The following is a 16,516-nucleotide window of genomic DNA, read 5'->3' as shown; positions in this document are numbered from 1 at the left end:
CCTGATGATCGTCCTTCTTTTTTGTCTCTACCCTTTTCCGGCTCAATTGCAACGGCGGTGATGAAGTGGACCAATGAAACCCGCCAAAGCCGGTGTGCTCGACGTAAGGTATGACGATGTACGGATACAATAGCTGACCACCCCAGAAAACCCGACTGCGAAACGACGAACCGAAGCAGCCGCGTGGCAGTGCGCGGTTCCATGGTGAAGGGAGCAGCAGTTACAGGCCGTGACAGGCTACAGCAGTAAGAGCAAGAGTAAGAGCAGCAGTAATAGCAGATCGTCCAAGGCTGGGCGGGACGGGGTTTCTGATTCTTGCAGCATCATGATCGGCCCCCGAATAGAAAGTCAGTTCAGGGTTTCCCCTCAAAGCCCCTCGTCTTCAGCTGGCCCTTTCACGTCGTGTCATTGCTCCAATGTTGCTCTCACTATTGCTGGGGAGCCAGAAGAAGCAAGAAGCGAGGGAGATCCCACGGGATCGCCATACCCAAGGCGATCCCGCAGAAGTGGCCACACGGTTGAACCCAAGCAAATGCCAAAGAGCCCCAAAAACCGTCGACACGTCCCCTACAATGTGACGGGCGGATGGAGGGTTGGCGTTGTATTTCGCATGCGGCATGGGTGGTTTCGCGAAAGTCGGAACCTCGCGGCCAAAGTTGCAACACGATCAAAAGTGGGCAGTAGCTTTTTCGAGCTCCAAACCAACCTAGCCGTATGTACTCCATAGGAAGAAGTGGGAAATCCGCCTCCAAGAGGAGACCGAGGTTTTGCGAAGACAGAGGGGGGGAGCTGCGAGAAATGGAGCATCGCATCTGCAACACTGGCTTGCAGGGACCGGTCGAGTACGCGCTGAGTAAGTTCCCAAAAAGGAAGCCAATGGTTCAAGGGTTACCCGCCGCGCAAGTATTTTCCTGGTAATGTGCATATGCCATCCACACACAGCAGGTGCTAGGTACCTAAACTTCGTGCTTGCTAAGAGAAGTGTGGAAACGTGGTGTTGGGCGGAGGAAGTTGGAACTCCCAATTGCAGCTTTTCCCACCTCCTTCTCCCACCTCCTTCTCCCCCCACCTCATGTGGTCGCCGGTCACGATTTTAGCACGTTTCAGAATGTCCGGGGGGGTGGCAGTCCAAGAAGGAGGCAATGAAGCAGCCAGTCAGAGCCCGCACTTTCGTGTCCCTGAGCCGCAGGGGTCCTCGGATGAGATCCGCCCCTTCCCATCCCCAACAGACCAATCAAAAGACGTACCCAGTGCCTTCCCGCAACGTCTTTCTTCTCCTTTCGGCACTCTCACTACCATCTCCGGCCTCCCATTGGGCATCTCGGTCGCCGCACATCCATCTTAGTTAGCTATTCCTCCCGGACCTCCTCCCGAAGACGGTCATCACTTCCTTTCTCTGAAAATCTGAAGGCGCGTTCCTCCCCCTCTCGGCTGTCAGTGTCACGAGTGTCAACTCATCATCAACGATCAAGCGCCGCTCACAGTTCGCTCATTCCCAAAAAGGTCATAAGACGGTCCTTCGGGATATTTGTGATGGGATTGCGGGACCGTTTGGTGGCTCCTTTTCCCACCGCCTCTTCACTCTCAATCTTCCACTTCCACTATCACGGATACAGGTATCTTTCTCATCCCGTCCGCTTGGCTCCCCTTTCGCAAGTCCGTATCCTCCAACGCGCTCTTGCATCTGCATCTGCACCTTGCAAGGGGACAGGGCCGCCGTAATAGGCTCGGACTGGTCGTTACAAAGATGCCATGATTCGAAGCACACACCTACAAAGTACATATCCGCACCTCCAAATCCAGAAGGCCGCACGTGGACATCAAAGATGGGGATCTTACACCCTTGTCGCGACCCCTTTCTGGATCCCTCAATTTTGGGTCAATTCCGAGCAAAAAAAAAAACCAGAGGAAGGTATCCGTATTCCTACACAAACTGGGTTGCTGAGGGTTAACATACACCGGGCCGTTGGAGAGAGAAAATCTGCTCTACTTCATCTTTTTTTCCTCCCCGCGCGCGCGGGATCCGCCGTCCTGGTACCTTGCTCGCTGTCACGCTGTCGTCGAGCACTTTTTTAAAGTGGCATCTTAGCTCGGCTTTCCCGCCCGCGCCGTTGAAACCTTGAAGTGTGACCCAATTACGAGGAAATCAGCGAAGCCAAAGGTAAAATACACAGCAAGGTGCAAAACGAGACGTCATCACCACAATCACTATCGTGCACTATCGTAAGACGCGGAGAATGGTACAATGTCGTACAACCGACCCCCTCCTTCTGGAACCGTGTGATCTCTCACAAAGGCACGAGGAAGCAAACAACTTCTTCAACTGACCAAACACAGCACCGTTGTGCTCACGTCACAACTTCACAATATCGTTCAGGCACCACCCAAAAGGATCAGCAATAACACCCCACCAACCGAGACAGACAGACGGCAGCTGAGAGACATGGCTCCACGAGAGAGGCAGGGAGAGTAAGAGAAAAGAGGCCACCGACTCGTCAATGATCAGTGATTGACAAGAGACAGAGAGTCATTCGCATCAATTTAGGTTTCGTCCTTTTTTTCTTGCAGATCGCCATAGTCGGGGCTGGGGGTGCAAGTCCCCATTTGCGTCATATCAAAACACTTTTTGATATTGCGATCCATCATCGTCGCCCAAGCCCGTGCCCGGCAGGCAGGCAACCAGGGAAACAACGAAACTCGCAAACCCACTTCCGACTGTCCCCTGTTCAATCAAAAGAGGCTCCATCGCAAGGCGCATCCGTCAATAACATTGTCTCTATTCAGAGTTTACGCGAACAAACACCAAACGGCCCATCACAGCTACAGAACGTAGGGGGAGCAAAAGGTAAACAAGAAGAAAAAGAAAACAACGAAAACGAAAGAGGCATGATCCAGGCTGTTGGCCTTTCAAGGCTTCATCCGAGTCAACCCTCATCGTCAGAAACTCAAATCAGCCGCTCCCTCACATCCCCTCTCGAACCCGTGTCCCTGTCCCAAACTCCCATTCAGCCTCCTTTCCAAATGGCAACCAAACACACTATCTGTTCAGCAGTATATCAAATCGCACCAAAAGTCCAATCAGTCATCAACACTGTCAATCCAAATTACATCCAACGCGCGCCGCGCCCGTGCTCGCTCGCTCCAAACCGTGCGCCCGCCACCTCCGTCCGTCGGGTCTCGTCCCTGCCGCCACGCCCGCGATCTCTCCGTCTCGGTCCTTCCCCCCTCCAAAACCCCTAAGCCACACGGGAAAGAACTTCAAACCACACCCAACGTTAATGCTCTTTTGCTCCCTTTTTCCCGGCTTACCATCACAGGCATCCCCCTTCCCTTCTCCTTTTCGGACCAGCTATACTAGCCTCTCGCCCAACCACGAAATTCCCATCTCAAAATCAGCGAGGAAAGCAGACTAAAGATAAGCTCCTCGCGGATTCGCGCGCCCGCCCCAAGCTCACACCCCCTCCTCCTTCCGATCCGCCCTCGTCAAACCGCCGTCTTGGGAAACCTCCATCCCATACAAACTCTGTTTTGCTCCCTACAGAAGCAATTGATTAAAATGAATGGGGGCTGGAACCACCGAGATTACGAGTCTGCAATGTCCCATGTGATGACTTTGTGTGATGGCTGTGATAGTTTTCTTCGTTTGCCAGCCTCGCTGCCGTTGAAAACCAAAAAAAAAAAAAAAAAAAAAAAGTCTATAATCATTATTTGCGTGAGATGAGAGAACTTGCGCTAAGGGTGAAACTAAGACGCCTTGATCTGATATCGCGACTAACATGCGGCCCCCCTCCACTCCATGGTCAAGTCCCCCCGCAATATGGCGTTGAGATTCCGCCCCCCCCCCCAGGGCCACACCCTCCTTCCCTCCTCGTGTGGTCTTGGGTCACAAATCTCCGGCTAGTACCTGTCTCGTCAGGCGACCTGCGTTGCCATCAAATTCAAGAGATCACGATGGGCTTGGTGGTCAGGTACTTGGCAACACTTGCGCCGGGAAGCAAACAGAATGCAGCAATCCGCGAGGACCGTCACACTGACGGCCCTCGCGATTGACACAAACTCTCTCCAAGGTCGAGTTTTCACGCGCGTTGTAGGCCCAAGAAGGCATGTAAAGCAAACGCACCCAAAAAATCGTACCATCTATTTGGGTACGGTTACGGTCAGAATCTCGTTTACGGGTACGGGAAGGACATTGGCATCTGATGGATCATGGTATTCTCTTCTTCTGGATGTCGTAAGCCGCTCATCCGTTATTAGCTAGCTGACCAGGCCTGCTTTCTGATGTACGTGAGCCATCATTATCATCCATCAATCCAATATTAAACTGCCACTGGCAGGCCTCGTCGCTTTTCCCACCCTTCTCTCTGAAACCTCTGCCAATATCAATATCCTGAGCCTGCCCATGGCACTACAACCACTGAAATCTCTGCCGACTCCTTCCTCGTGGACGTATCAGTACGCTAATAAAACAGACCGACAGTCTCGGCTGGGGTCGAAAGAGGGTGACTTGAACCGCCGTCTCTCTAGCCAGCGACCGCGGCGAAGTAAAGTGTAGGGTATAAGAAGAAGAAAACAAAATCAGATCGTTATCGATCTTTCCCGAACGCCCTTCTGGCTCCGTGAGGCATCCCCACGAAGTCCAACCATTCCCACAACCAGATAAAAACGTTGAAATTGACACCTCCGACAGGACCGAGACCCTCTCACATGCCCATCACCGAGACCTTGTTGGTTTCATCAAACGATGCTGCCTTCCTGAGGGGCTCGAGATTCGCTGGCAACTCTGGGTGTACCTCAAGCTTACGATCGCTGACGACGCGAATGCTTCCTCGAGCTCCCTTTACAAGATGGCCCGTTTCGACACGGTCCTGGATCATCTCGTCCAGGATTTTGCTCATCTCATCAACACTCTTGGTGCGGTTGCGAGGAGTGTTGTGGGCGGTGGATGGTGCTGGTGGCGGGTTCACCGTCGGTGGTGGGCTATGTTCGTAAAGAGCCGATGTCCTGCCATCGGTGTGGCCCTCTGCCATGTCTCGAGAACGCGCTGCAGACCGAAGCGCGCCCAGCATGCGATCCTTGTCGTCCAGTCGAGCCCGAAGCTCTGCAATCTCGGCGTCCTTCTCCCGCAATAGCGTCGACACACTGTGGTCTTCTCCGACCATGATGCCCTTATTCGGAGCAGAGAAGCCAACTGAGGTCCTCGAGGAACTGGCTCTTCGTGCCTGCATAAGCCGTTTCTCAAGCGTCTGGATGTATCTTGTCTTGTCTGCCAAGTCGGCCTGTAGGGCGCGGTTCTGAGCTGATAAAGAGGCGCTTCCATCACCATATTCGCCAATGCTGTCATCGTCTGTTACAATCCCTCCCTCGCCACTAGATTGACGTTGTCCTCCACTCGATCGACCGCTAGAACGACGGCCTATGGTTGATGACGCCGATGTCATTGATGCTGTCCTTTCGAGCAGTGGCCTGCCGCCGTTAGAAGTGGCCAATGATGATCTTGCTGATGCCATTGAGGACCGAGGGTGAATGCCCAGAGCGCTGTAAGAGCCGCTAACGTTGACGCCGATTGATTTGGAACTCAAGATCAGACGGTTGAGGTGATCAATCCGTTCCTTGAGCGCTGTGCGAGCCAGCTGCATTTCGAGCATTTGCTCTTCATGCCGATGTTCAGCCTCAAGTTCACGGGCCTTCTCCTCCAACACGTCTCGCTCTCTTTCCTCCTCGGCATATTTCGAATTCTTTTCCTTGGCTTGTGTGTCGAGCTGTTGCCGTAACTCGAGGATCTCCATGCGGTAGCGCTCCAGGAGGACTCTCGCACCGCCGTCGCCACCGCTTCCGAGAGCCTCTTCCGCTTTCTTGGCATGACTGACGATATTATTCTTTGCCCTAGATGCGAATTTGAGGGTGTTGATTGTTTCTGATGTGTGGGAGTTTGAGGAAGCAGCACTGCCAGCCGCGCCGATCTGGATGGTGCAAAGAATGCTCACCAGCGATCCACCTGACAACGCGCCTTGCAGAAGCCTAGTCAGCTTACTGTCGCGATAAGGCAGATGCTTCCCATCCTTGTCGGCCGCCTTTCCATCCTTGTCCTTGTGCTCGGAGAGTTTGGAGATGACAGTGCCCAAAGTGAGCAAACTCTTGTTGATGTGCGAGCCCTCGGTTCTTCGCTCCTTGGACTCGGCAGCCTTCTCGGATCCAGCAAGATCGATCAAGCTCAGTGTCGACACTCGCACGCCTCCAGGGAGCATTCCTGATCTTTTACTATCGCCACCTCCGGCGTTCCCTGGTATCCGCTCTCGGCTCTCCACCACGATTTGTACGACTGCATGACTTCGGGAGCTCCTCGCATTAAATTGGGTGCTTGCAGTCCTACGCGCTTGGTCTCCACGCGCAATTACCCTGAGAAGCTGTGTGGGACTCTGAACAATTTCTTCCTTCAAGGGACTGGCGTAAACTCCGCGCTTGCTGTCCTCGCGTAGCTTGATTTCTTCTTGTCCACCAGCCGCTACGCCGGGTCCAGTTGACATACTGAGCAAGTCGTGAATTCTTTCGTTGTAAATCTCCAAATAACTGACGCGAAGGAGGAACTCGCGGGATGGTGTCTCTCTGATGTAAGAAAAGATATCTGTGATGGCGAGCGGGATCACACCAGGCGAAGAGGCGGTTCCTTGCATCGAAAACGTTTTTCCGGTACCAGTCATGCCGTATGCGAAAACCGTTCCGTGGTAGCCCTCCATCACACGGCGGACTAGACGTTTTGCTAAGCAGTCGTATACTCGGCTGTTGTCGTCGTGTGTCGTGAAGACATTATCTAACGCCTCGGGTCAGAAGGAATGGGTAGTTTGTGTAGAGCAACCATGTCTCACCATAAAAGTAGTCTCCGCCTTCCTTTCCTCTATACGCAACTAGAGACTTGCGTCCATCAACCATCCACTCGCCCTCGGCTTTGGTATTCTCGTTTCCGCTCGCGTCTGGCCTCACTCTCACACTGACAATCACATTACCCTTGCCGTCAAGTTTGGAACCTCTCTTATCACTGCTGCCGTCAGATGAGGATTTTGATGCCATTCCATCGATAGGGTCATCATACGTCGTCGCAGAAGTTGAATATGAGTCCTGGGCAGAAGAGCTCCTGCTTTGGGGCGGTGAAGAGATGCTGATGAGGCCATCGGACATACGCACACTTGCGCTTGATATTGACTTGCCCTCGGCGCTGTTGTTCAACAGACTCGGTGCGCCGTTGCTTTGCGAATATGTCGACGCTACGGAGCCCTTTGACTTGCGTGTGGAGTTCCGTGAGGAGTCAGCACCAAGTGGACTCGGGGGGAGGCTACTGATGCGATTGTCGCCGCGGGGCGGCTGGGGGAATGAGTTGATGCTCACTGTCTTACGCAACGTCCGCACAGAAGAATTGCTCATGGCAGAGGCCGTACGGGGTTGCGGAAGGGCCGAGGTAGGTGCCGGGGTTGTGGGAGGCAGGAAGCCGGCGGAGGGAGCTCTGAGGCCACTTTTGGAGTTCGGTGTTGACGGGGTTCTTGAAGCTGTCGTGGGAATGCCCCCAGTACTTTTTCTCGTTTTCGGTACAGGAAGAGCGGGTAGAGCCATGGTTGGCGGGCCATTCGACGGCCGGGCCGGCCGTGGGAGAGTTGCCATTTCGTTGGACGATGGAAAGGGAAGGAGCCGTGATCCGTACGTAACTACGAAGTCCCGAGTCGGGCAAGCAGCCTTCTAGATTGTCGGGAGCAGTTGAGAAAGTGGTCGGTCCATGAACTCGAACTCAGAGTGTTGAAGAGGGTGGGTGATCGTCGGGATGTTGATTACGTCGATAAGAAAAGGACGTCTTCGCGTGGGTTGTATTCGTCCGAAGACCACGAGCGCGGACGGGGACCTGGCCTGCGAAAATGCCTGTATCCCAGCACTCTGGACCAATTCGAGAACAGGGACGTATGAAACGTTATTATGCGTTGAGGGTGTATAGAGTGACGTGGGAAGTTTTCATCGGATTGGGGGCTCTACTGGCAGGAGGGTTGTCAGTGCACCTGGACCATGACAATTAAGGCAGCGGGCACGGAACTTGGGCATGACTTGCAGATGCGCCGGCATAAGGGCGATCCCAAGGGGCGGAGCGGATAGGAGCAGGGAGGGAGAACCAAGAGAAAAAACTTACCAAAAGATGAAGCGTTGGACGACGCCGTGTTGTCGTGTTTGGCGGTGGGCCGAGACGGGGTTGGTGAGAAGAGAGAAAAGCAGCGTCAAGCGATTTGAAGGGGGAATCCTGGGATTGAGGTGGCTTCGTATGTCTCGTAGGGTGTTCGTTGCGGTTCAAACCGGGGCCCTGTCGGCTCTGATGGAACCAAGTGCGGAGGGAAAACAAAGGTCTGACTGTAGTGGATTTTTTCTTGTCGTCGAGCTGTATTCCTTGCGCTAGCAGGCGGCGCGCGGCGGCGTACGGCTTGGGGTTTCTTTTTCGTCTGTCTGCAGAGCACGGTGCCTCTGGTGTCTCGCGCAGCTAAAGTCGCAGGACTGGGATGGCGACGGGTACTCAGATTGGGCGGCAGGTCGGGGAAAGGCAAAAAATTGAGGTGGACGCGGGAGGAAGGGAAGGGGTTGGTTTCGTCGAGTGGAAATGTTTCGACAGCAGTGCTGGGCGCGGGATTTGCGAACGCGGATTCGCTGTAGCTTCAGAGCGTCTGAGCTTCACAAAGGAGAAGTAGGAAACAATCGCACAGAGTTTGGGTGGACGAAGTGCGGAAAGATATTCGACCGGGGCCGCGGTAAGGTACAGTTGGGACGGAATTGCGTCAAGTCTGAGAGCTGGCGGATGCGATGAGCTTCTGTGATGCTGATGGGGTTGCGATGGTTTGTGGAAAGGAGAGATCCGAGTCTCGAGCGGTGGGCTTGTTTGCGTCTCTTGGTCTTGGCAAAGTATCCGTAAGGAAGAGGCGGCGGCGGCGGCGAAATCGAACAAGGCGAAGAGTCAACTTAATTGAGGCGTTCCCACGGTCAAGGGAAAGGAGAGGGAAAGCGTGAGGTAAGTAGAAGCGCACGGCGAGGCGAGATGAGTAAGGAGTGTTTGGCCGAGAAGATGGAGAAGGCGTGAGTGAATGTGGTGATGAAAAGTGCGTTTCGGTGCGATTAGTGCAGTGGACGGCAATGTAAGCGGGAAATGGCCGCTGTGTGTAAAGACATGGACTGCGAGGAAGGTAAAAGGAGTGGCTGAAGGTACTAGACAGGTCCGTCGGATAAGTTGGGACTTGGGAGCGATCTGGACGTGTTGTCGTGGATGTAGACGACTAAAGGTAAGGTACGGATAGTGGACGAAGTAAACGTGGGCGGCTGGCAGGAGAGGGGGGGGGGGGGAGGGACTTTGGAAGTGAAAGAGGTCGAAAGTCGGAAAGTCCAGACCAGTGGTATCGTTTCCTCGAAAGCCCAAGGTCTGTTGACTGCTCCGTGTTAGGCGCGTCCTCGATGCCGAAGGATGTCCAATGTTGAACGTTCTTTCTTTCCCTTTTCCCTTTTGCTATTATTACAAGTGGGAAAGAACCTGGAAAAGAGAGAGAGCTGCTGCTGCTGCCACCTTCCTCCTCTTCCTCCTCTTCTCCTCTCCGTCGTCTCCTCCTCTCTTCGTTGGTCCTACTTGCCCGGGGCAAAGTAGCGGACTGATGACAGGGTGCAGGAGTGTAAAAAAACAGTGGATCCCTGTACGTACCGTTAAACCATCCTTTGCTTTTTCTGGACGGGAGCTTGTGAGGAATCCACAAAAAGTTGTGCTTGGATATGCCGACAACGGGAAGTATTGCGCAATAGGATTAGAGGGATAAGCTGCCAAAACCAGTGACAAAGTGACGATCCTCGATATCAGCGTCAAGTAAGATTGCGGGACGTGATATCTGCAAATCCTGGAGGAAAGGAAACAATCGTCTCTGATTCAGTCGAGCTTGTCCCCAGAACCCAAGTTAGAGCTGATGGAATGGGAGGGGGAAACGTAAGGAAGAGACAAGATGCAACCAGGGTCACGGGTGAGATGGGCAATATCCATGTACGGAATACTCCTGCCAAATACCAATAAACACAAAAAGGGGAGGAGGGAGAGATGTTGCCTCCCCTGGTCTCTTGCAAGTTGCGGTCCCGCCCCCCTTGTTTATCGCTTGTCTTTCTCGTGTTTGTGTCATTCCCTCGTCTCTGAATTTTCCCTTTCAACACTTACATTTCCTTTTCACCCCTCCGGCTGGCCGGTCAGGGCTGAGAAGGGCGTGCAACACGGTCGAGATTTCCCCATTCCCTCCCCGCCATTCACGGTTCGATTAGCACGTGCGACTCTCGTCGGCCTTGACACGAAATCACAAAGGCACCATTTCTCTCTTCTGCCCAAGGTCCCTATTCTCTCTTCCTCCAATCCGTCACGAACTGGTTCCTCATCGGCAACTAGTCAGGTACTAAAGACAACGTCCAAGAGATACACCACTCATCACAACGCCCGCAGCCCAACCCAGGAAGTTTTCCCTCGCTAGCCTGCTCATCGTCAAAATTGGTACCCAGACTTGGAGATTCTACCCCTGTCGCATCCCCTGCAAGGACCATCGCTCAACTCAGGAACAGCAAGGGGGGTGTCCCTTTCCAGCTTAGTCCCAGCATATACACGGTGCCGCCACGAGCTACCACCATCAGAGGTACTCAGCACACTGGGACGCCCCTTTAATCGCGAGAGACTGCGCGAGCACTTGGACCACGGCCATTGCTTCGCACTGCACAAGCACACAAGTCCCAAGACACGGCGCTACTATATCCCTCCCTCATCGACCATGGATGATAAGCCACGACGCTCTGTGGCCTGACTCCTGGCCGCTACTTGGTCTCCAAGTCTCGGGTTACTTCAGAGACCCCTGCTGTCAAATCCCAAACTGGCTTGCATCTGCGAGAGAGAGAGAGAGAGAGAGGGCTTGTGGGATGATGGATCGTCTTCCTCGCTGGGACCGACGGCACTTGATCCACGACAAGACGCGGATGCACATGTGCGAGCTCCGTACCACCGTCGCACGCATATGCGCGTGCTTTCCAGCCCTCAAGCAAGCAGCAGAGCAGCAAGCGTCCGCCGTCCGCATCCAGAGCACAAGGTGCTCATGTAACGACTTGTGGTGATATTACGCAGCCTCACCTGTCCATCCCACGCCAAGACACGGGCTGCTATATGTCTGCTCTTTGTCTCTCGCCAATTTGTGCAGAGTATGTGTTCTGGGTCGCACAGGATAGCGACGGATACGCGTCACTCCACCACCGCCACCAAAAGAGGCCTACCTCGTACGGATTTTCCACGAGCACCAACAGCTCGGGTTCCCATGATCCATGGACCATCTCCATCCTCCAGGCCTCCTCTACTCCGTAGACCCGCCCATCACCCTCGGTGCTTTCTCGATCTGTCCCCGAATCCACAGATTCAGCGACAATGTTGACTCGATCAACAATTGGACAGGGCGCGGCAAATGGAATGACTGGGGGCAAACACTTTAAAGTGCCAACCGTGGTTGCAATCAAACAATGTCTGCGAATTGCCAGAGACCCCCAAATGGACGGACCACGCTGTAATTTCCGGATGCTATCACATCACTACCTCTTCCAGCCAACGAGCTGCCATGTGTGGCGTCCCCGTGCGCAAATCTTCTACTAGACACGCCGAACTAAGACGTCGATAACAGCCATCATATGCTACACTTTCTGCACGTCTGCAGGAGCCGTCTCCGGCAAGCTTCCTAGCACGACCCAGAGTTGGAGAAGACGCTGTTGGCGTAAAAGTCTGTGTGACGACAGGCACCTTAGCTGCACCGCTGCAGCCTCGTCCATTCCCCGCCGAATCTCATTCGTCAATGAAGCACAACCTGACAATGGCCCTGGTCTGGCAATCTCCAGAGCCTGGGCCCGTCGCACGAATCCTACGAAGCCCCTCCTCCTTCGAAATAGCAAAATTGGCTCGATTGGACATTGCATCTCTGAGTCTGGCGCCCGGGCCATCAATCTATCTGTTGGCCGAGCAGAAAACGTTCAGAGAAAAACGGGCGGGATGGCAGAACCCCCGACACCGGGGCACGCTCGGCGAGCCGCTGTGCCGGAGGTTCATGTATCACTGCCAGACCTCATCCCGTACTTTAGTGTTCCCGTCATCCGATGAACCTGGCATTCTGCGTTGCTCCGTCTCCGCATTCCCACGTCGCAGGATGGTTGCGCAAGTGCCTCACCTTGCTTAGCACTTCTATCCTCTGTCCACATCAACACAGGACGGAGAGCCTTGGGACCTTGGAAGTCCTTCAAAAGCGAGCGTTCCATGAGCTCGAATAGAAGCACAGATGATGGCCCAAGCTCAATTTACCTCACTACGTCTGGCTGACTAGGACTCAAAGTCGGTATCCGTCCCCCAGACTGCACCTCAAAATTGCTTTTTCTACGTTTGGTTAATGCACGCAGGCAAGCTGCAACGTCTTACGCCCCCAGGAGAAAGTTGAAGTTTCGAGCACTTGCTACGTTAGCCTACCAGAAAACAGTCGATCTTGGATCATGTTCTTTCTGACGATCTCTGATGAATTTGAACAAAGACTCTTTTGATTAACGAGCTCTCTAAATCCTGACCAGACAAGGTATCTTGACTCTTGCGCGGCTGCCATGACATCCGAAGTATCTTGGCTGATTGGGTGAGTTTGGATTAGCTTTGCATGCTCTCTCGTGGACCCGAACTCGGATGGTGGACTGCAGTAAGGTATGACAATTTGACAGTTGTGAGCCAACGTCTTTCCGCTCGGACAATACTATACTCTGGAACACTAGCTGCAGATGGACATACACTATCGTCTCTCTCTCCACACAGCCTTTGTGTAAGTTTCGAAAACCTCGAACACAACCCGAAATTTTTGGCGATTCAGCCAATGTCGTGTGCTGTTTGGTCTTGCATGTGGAGGCAAAACAATGGTGTGTGTTGCTTTCTGCCCTTAGGTCCCAAGCCTTTCAACTTTTGACAGCAGCACACAAATCGATGCAAAGAACGGATGAGAGGCGGTTGACATTCATGCTCTGGCTTTCCTAGGTCCGTTCCATGACTCAAGAGCCTTCTACTTAACGTAGTCGCATTTAAAAACCGGCACTTCTCGTCTAAACGTTGGTCCAGTTGCACGCTGCTCCGCGACTGGGCGAAGCATAGAAGATCAAACTCCCAATACCTAGGATTTACCTAGGTGAACCTGGAGCCGCATCACCCCTCCGCCTCGCCTTCCAGTGCGACCCTTCACCCTTTACAACAAATCCCGTGCTTGGCAGCAATCAACAGGGAGCCAGTGTTCTGGGGAAACTTCACTGATCAACAGGCTTGTTCCCCTTTCAAGCTGGCCACGCAACCTTCACGGGTTTGCCGTCTTTGTAGCGGTTCCATGATGTATTTCGAGAGTAGGGAAGTATTTCTCTTATTAAATTAAGAAAAAGATGCTCTTAGCAGTAACTAATGGCGACTGACTCGATCGAGGTATCTTCTACATACCACAAAAGCTCCATCTGTATGGTTTTTTGCTTCCTTATCTAAGAATTTCCAGAGAAACGACACTCGGACGAACATGCCAGGAGGCGGTCATGGCATCCCAGTCAAGTTGACGTGAGGGCGCTAAGCGACACGGCAGGTTGTCAAGAGGCAGGTTTCATCAACGTCGTTTTCTCAACACTGGGCCTCTGGCGACTGGTCGAAGAACATTTGGGATTTCCACGGTATCAAGCTTAAAACCTTTCCCCCGCTGCGCAAGACAACCATACACGTACACGGACTCCGGAAGTCTCACGATCACCTGTATCACAGTAGGCGGACTCCCCTACCTACGCTCCGTGTCTCAAAAACTTCCACAAGACCGGCGCCCGTGGCCTCCTCCAACACCCAGTTGAATTCCAAACCGTAAAACTCCTTCCATCGTTTGGTCCGCCCCGGCAGCACGCCGGCGAATTCTCCCCTGGCCCTCCTTGCGAGGCGTGCCTCGTCACGAGCTACGCCACCCTCCCACCGCTCCCGAAGCATAGACACGGGCATCTCCCTAAATTGCGACTTGGATAAGAGCTGGGTGAGGTGCTCCACGGCGGCGGCGGTCAGTTTTAGAAACGGCCCGTTCCCGGGCACCGCGATGGTGAATTCGGCCCCCGAATATGATGATGACGCGTCGGCGGCGCCGTCGCCGCGGGATAGACGCGGCGCCCCTCCCCCACCACCCGCGGCGTGTATTCCTCCTTGCCCGCCCACGGCGTCGAAGCTTCCGGACGCTGCGCGGGAGACGGCTTGGATGCTCATCAGGCTACCGCGGTCCTCCGGGCGCAGGTGCAAGTTCATTAAAGGTGTGTTCACGTGCTGCGGATGTATACTGAATGTGAGGAACCCGGCCCGCACCAGGGCATCGGCCTGTTTGTGGCCGCCGCAAGCCAGGCGCGGCATCGTTTGCGCCAGGGGATTCTCTCGTAGGAACTTCACATAGGCGGTCTTTGCGTCTTGATCTAGCTCGGCCGATTTGGCAATCATCTCCTCCAGTTCTGACGTCTGAATGAGGGCCTCGCCCAGGCCGCCGCGACGTTGCACGTAAATCTTGCGAAGCGCTCCGCCGCGCTGCAACTCTGCGACCTCGCGCTCCACTGCCGTTGGAGAGGCGAGGAGCGCATGGAGGTGCGATATTGTCACTATGCCCGGCATGGCTCTGCGGTAATTGAGCACCTCGGCGATGCGCGTGGAGTTCATGCCTGCCGCCTCCGTGGGGACGGGGCCGAACATGCGGGTGCGGGTGTACTTGACGGCCTGGACGACGTCGCGCAGCGACATGTCCGTCGCCAGCGCCGCGACGAGCCCTGCGTCGTCCAGCCTGTCGTGGAAGAAGTCGCCGTCATCGTCGTCGTAGTAGCCGTCGTCATCTTGGACGTCTGATGGGGTGGCCGTGGTCTTCTTTTTGTTGGTGCTGCTGCCGCCGGCGGGTTTGCGGGGACTATTATTACTTGTCCCGCTGTTCTTCCGTGGCGAAGCTGATGGCTTCGGCTTTGGTTTTGGCTTTTTCACTCGGCCGCCGCCTAGTATTGACCGCAAGCTCATTGTCTCTTTTTTTCGAATCTTTTTTTCTCGATCTCTCTAGCTAGAGTATGTGTTTTTTTACGAGCGTATTCGGTAAAGTAAAGAAAATGAGAAAAGAGATAATAAGGTTGAAGGTTTGTACGGTTGGACTGGGGTGGGTGGTGTCGGGTGTGAACGTGGGATTTCCGGTACGTCAAAGTCCGGGGGCTCCACTCCTAGTTTTATGCCGTTGACGCACGTACGCCGCCGCGCCTTTCCGGATGTCGAATTCGGGTGGGGGACCCTTCCCCCCCCCCCCTTCCAGGTTCCTTGGGTTGGTAGTGGTGGCGAATCCGACGACGACGCGCCGCGTTTTGGGCTCTGCGTGCTGCGTGAGACTTACATTCGTCTGGCAGAAGAATTGTTATCATTGATCAGCATGTAGTCTGCAATTCGGGGCCCGCGCCAAGATGCTGTTCATTCTACGTAATGGAGAAACGAGACAATAAGGCCGGTTCCGTGGTCCTTTGATTCTGCCCAGAATCATGGATGAGAGTTGTAAAACGTCCGGGTTCCGTCTGTTCTTCATTCGGCTTTCGGGTCTTGTGGGTTCGGTTAGGTTGTGGTAGTGAAGAAGCGGGCAAACTGTACTCGGAGAAGAAGATGATGATGGGTGGAATGTTCCTCCTTCTCTCGCATAGTTGCACAAAGCTTAAATCTTGGGTAGAACAGTTCTAGAACGGAGGGTTGGGATGGAAGATATGGAAAGATGTCCAAGGCGGTTCGGGCAAGTAGAGAGTACCTTAGTACCTCAAGAGCATGATTTTGGGACGAACATCAAACCTGGAAGAGCTCGGCACTTTTTGTTGGAGTTCATCACCTATATCCAATTGAAGGTCAGGAATTGCAATAATTCAGCAAGAGGAATTAACTTTTCTTTCTACTTCATCGTCGTTTTTCAAGCTAGACGAGACCTTTTGGGGTAGTGTAAGCTGGTTGACGGGCGCGGCATTGGATGGTTGATAAATTGACTGTAGTCTTCAATGGAGGGCAACTGGTGAAGAGCCGTAACTTTGCTGGTGAGTACCATCGGTTCGGTCAGTATTGCAAACTATTCTTGAAAGGGGTCGTCGTTGCGCCGGGCCGAGCATGCCGCTCCTCTGCATTCGATGTAAAAGAGAGGAAAACTTTATCGGTTTTTTTCTTTCCTTTGCTCGTCCCCTTTTCTGGGTTTCCCCGTCCATCCCAGCTGGGGTAGCACCGTCATTTCACGATGTATTATCGTGTTGAATGCTATACCGTATAACCCTACGTCCCCATCCGAAATCCAGCCCCCATGTTGCACGCATCAATTTCCCAAAAAAATCAGGCAGAACCAGAACTCGGCACGGCATTGATGTGGAAGGACAGTGACATCGGGATGCAACGTAATGAAGTTTGCCCTAAAAGGGGTGAAGGGTTCATCTGAACTCT

General features: G+C 53.7%; 2 protein-coding genes across 2 annotated transcripts; both read right to left on the bottom strand.

The window, feature by feature from the left end:
- Positions 1 to 4,700: 4,700 nt before the first annotated feature.
- BDP55DRAFT_542941 (kinesin motor domain-containing protein) lies at positions 4,701 to 7,602 on the bottom strand (the record flags this gene model as incomplete). Its single annotated transcript, XM_060568365.1, has 2 exons — positions 4,701 to 6,808; positions 6,864 to 7,602. 2 exons carry the CDS (start codon positions 7,600 to 7,602, stop codon positions 4,701 to 4,703), a joined length of 2,847 nt encoding a protein of 948 aa, XP_060434512.1.
- Positions 7,603 to 13,816: 6,214 nt separating this feature from the next.
- Positions 13,817 to 15,085, bottom strand: BDP55DRAFT_627510 (serine-threonine protein kinase 19-domain-containing protein; the record flags this gene model as incomplete). The annotated part of the gene is made up of 1 exon (XM_060571768.1): positions 13,817 to 15,085. The coding sequence occupies one exon, from the start codon at positions 15,083 to 15,085 to the stop codon at positions 13,817 to 13,819; it is 1,269 nt and encodes a 422-aa protein (XP_060434511.1).
- Positions 15,086 to 16,516: the final 1,431 nt, after the last annotated feature.

This window comes from Colletotrichum godetiae, assembly GCF_030913485.1.
Source record: "Colletotrichum godetiae strain CBS 193.32 chromosome Unknown BDP55scaffold_5, whole genome shotgun sequence".
NCBI classification, from domain to species: domain Eukaryota; kingdom Fungi; phylum Ascomycota; class Sordariomycetes; order Glomerellales; family Glomerellaceae; genus Colletotrichum; species Colletotrichum godetiae.
Note: the sequence above shows the minus strand (reverse complement) of the source record. Positions and strands in the feature narration are given on the sequence as shown.